General features: G+C 64.3%; 1 protein-coding gene across 1 annotated transcript; it reads left to right on the top strand.

Annotated features, from left to right (window-relative positions):
- On the top strand, positions 1 to 1638 carry MYOC (myocilin; the record flags this gene model as incomplete). Its single annotated transcript, XM_035900750.1, has 3 exons — positions 1 to 25; positions 526 to 645; positions 776 to 1638. Coding segments are annotated over 3 exons (933 nt in total), but the record flags the coding sequence as incomplete, so codon positions are not given.
- Between the last annotated feature and the right edge of the window lie 1117 nt (positions 1639 to 2755).

Genomic DNA, 2755 nt, shown 5'->3' with positions numbered 1-2755 from the left:
GACGCCCTGCGTGCCCCCGGCAAAGGTGAGTGCCGGGGCCGGGGGGCCCTGCCCATCCCTGCCACTGCCTCCCCCCCGGGCGCTGCCCCCGCTCTTGGGGACCCTGGCAGGGTGCTCACCCTCTGCAGGGCTCAGCTCTGCCGGGGGGTGTCACAGCACCAAACCCCCTCCCCATCCCTCTCAGGGCTGGCAGCTGGAGCCCTCCTCATCCCATCATCCACCCCGCAGCAGAGGGGGGGACACAGGGGACTGCGCTAAGCCGGGGGGATTAGGCATTTTCCCCAAGGAGCATTAAACCCTGCAACCGGGGGGGCAACAGCGTCAGCATCTGCAGAGCGGGGTCCCGTCAGCGGGTCACAGATGTGCCCTGCTGCAGCAGGAGGGGGAACTGGGCTCGCAACCAAGGCGTTGGCATTTCGGGGGGCAATGGGCCAACGTGGAGCCCCCTGAGGGCGGTGTGGGCAGGCACGGTGTTGAGGGGTGCTGGCTCGGCCCCTACTCACCCTGCGCCTGGCCCTGCCGCAGCCCCCAGCTGGGATCCGCAGACCCTTGCCTACCAGGAGCTGCAGTCGGAGAGGACGGAGGTTCCCGCATCCCGGCTGCTGGAGGAGACCGCGCTCAGCCGCCCGGGGGGCGAGGACTCGGGTACTGCCACCGGCATGGCCGGACAGCCCCACGCTCCGCTGCTCACAAATACCCCCCGGCCCTCCTGAGGGGGTCACCAGGCGCCGCTGCTGAGCAATAACCCCTTTCTCTCTCCCCTCCTGTCCCCAAGCAGGCTGCGGCGAGCTGGTGTGGGTGGGGGAGCCTGTTGTCTTCGGCCGGGCAGACTCCATCGCTGGCAAGTATGGCGTGTGGATGAAGGACCCCGAGCCCGTGCCCCCCTTCACACGGGAGACCACCTGGCGTGTGGATGCGGTGGGTACGGAGGTCCGCCAGCTCTTCCAGTACGAGGCGGCCGAGCAGCTGGCCCAGGGCTACCCCACCAAGGTGCACATCCTGCCGCAGCCCCTAGAGAGCACGGGGGCTGTTGTCTACCGCGGCGGGCTCTTCTTCCAGCCCCGCCGCTCCCGCACTGTGGCCCGCTACGACCTGCGGGGAGAGGCCGTCACGGCTGAGAGGGAGATCCCTGGTGCCGGCTACCACGGGCAGTACCCCTACTCCTGGGGGGGCTACACCGACATCGACCTCGCAGTGGATGAGACAGGGCTCTGGGTGATATACAGCACTGAGAAGGCCAGGGGGGCCATTGTCCTCTCCAAGCTGGACCCTGAGACGCTGGAGATCCGGCAGACTTGGGAGACCAACATCCGCAAGCGAGGGGTGGCCAACTCCTTCCTCATCTGCGGCACCCTCTACACCGTCAGCAGCTACTCGGCACCCAACGCCACCATCAACTTTGCCTACAACACGGCTACCAGCACCAGCCGAACCCTCAGCATCCCCTTCGAGAACCGCTTCCGCTACCTCAGCATGGTGGACTATAACCCCACCGAGCGGCGGCTCTTCGCCTGGGACAGCTTCAACATGGTCACCTACCCTGTCCGCCTCTCCCGGCCGTGAGCTGGGGCTGGGGACGCACCGGCTCTGCCCCTGTGATCCCCACGCATGCCTCAGCACCCCGCTTCACTCCCCAGCTCACCCTCCCCCCGGCGCAGCTGGGAGCACCAGCTCAGGCAGCTCTGGGTGATGCACTCCATGCTTGAGTGCAGCAGAGAGAAATTAAGCATTTCTCAGAGCCCGGTTGAGCCAGTGAAACACCTCTGCTTGACCTCTGTTGGTTTCGGATGGGCCAAAACAGTACCCAGCCCTGAGCCACTCCAGCATCCTCTAGGAGGTCCCAGCCCAGCAACCCCAAATTCAGAGCAGGGAGGGCTCAGGCACAGCAAAGGGCAAACAGTGGAGGTGGAGAGAGGCTGCCCAGGAGGGTCCTACCTAAAAGTAAACGCTTTCCCTGGTTGCAAGAAACAATCCCCTCCATGGGGCTGGGGTTTGTGTTTCCAGGCTCTGGCTGAGCATGAGCACCACTGCTGCCCCCTACACCCCCGCTCCCCCCCCAGCAGCAGCAGTTTCGGGGAGGCCTCCCCAGCTCTGGCCTGGCCAAAACAAGCTGTTTTAACTATTTATTGTAGAAAGTTGGTAGGAGGCTTTTTTTTCCTGCCCCCTCCCTGGCAGAAGGGACCAGCAGCTGCATCCCCCGGGGGATGCGTAGGGTCCTGGCCCAATAAACATTGCCCACTGCCACTGCCTTGCAGCTCCTCTTTCCGAGCCGGGGTTTTCCTGGGGGTTTGGTGGGCTGGAGCCCATTGGGGGTGTGAAAGGCTGGTGCTCCCCTTGATGCACTGACAGGCTGAAGGTGCTGGCAGGGGGGCTGAAAGGCTTTTGCCAGGAAAATGCCACATATGGGAAGTGGCTGGGGCAGGGCCGACCCCAGGAGCACCTTCATGTAGTGTGAAGAGGGGCTGCAACACGCCCACAACATTGCATAGGGAAAAAAAGTGAAAGCTTCAGTGCTAAACCCTGGAGATTTGCCCACTGGGAAAGATTAACAAGCTCCAGGTGGCAGGGCTGCAGGTTGGGCTGGCTGGTTCCTGGGGGATGGGGAACAGCGCAGGGTGGGAGGGACACACAGAAGCGGCTCCCCCTTTGCTGCCACAGTGCTGGGGTGTTTGGCTGCTGACCAAGGGGACACAGCACCGCTGGGAGCCAGAAGGCCGCGGGGATGGGCTCCGGCTCGGAACTGCCCCTCTTCTAA

The sequence above is a fragment of the Egretta garzetta genome, unplaced genomic scaffold (genome assembly GCF_000687185.1).
Source record: "Egretta garzetta isolate BGI_Z169 unplaced genomic scaffold, ASM68718v1 scaffold598, whole genome shotgun sequence".
Classification (NCBI taxonomy): domain Eukaryota; kingdom Metazoa; phylum Chordata; class Aves; order Pelecaniformes; family Ardeidae; genus Egretta; species Egretta garzetta.
The sequence above is the reverse complement of the archived record's forward strand: the minus strand, read 5'-3'. Positions and strand labels throughout refer to the sequence as shown.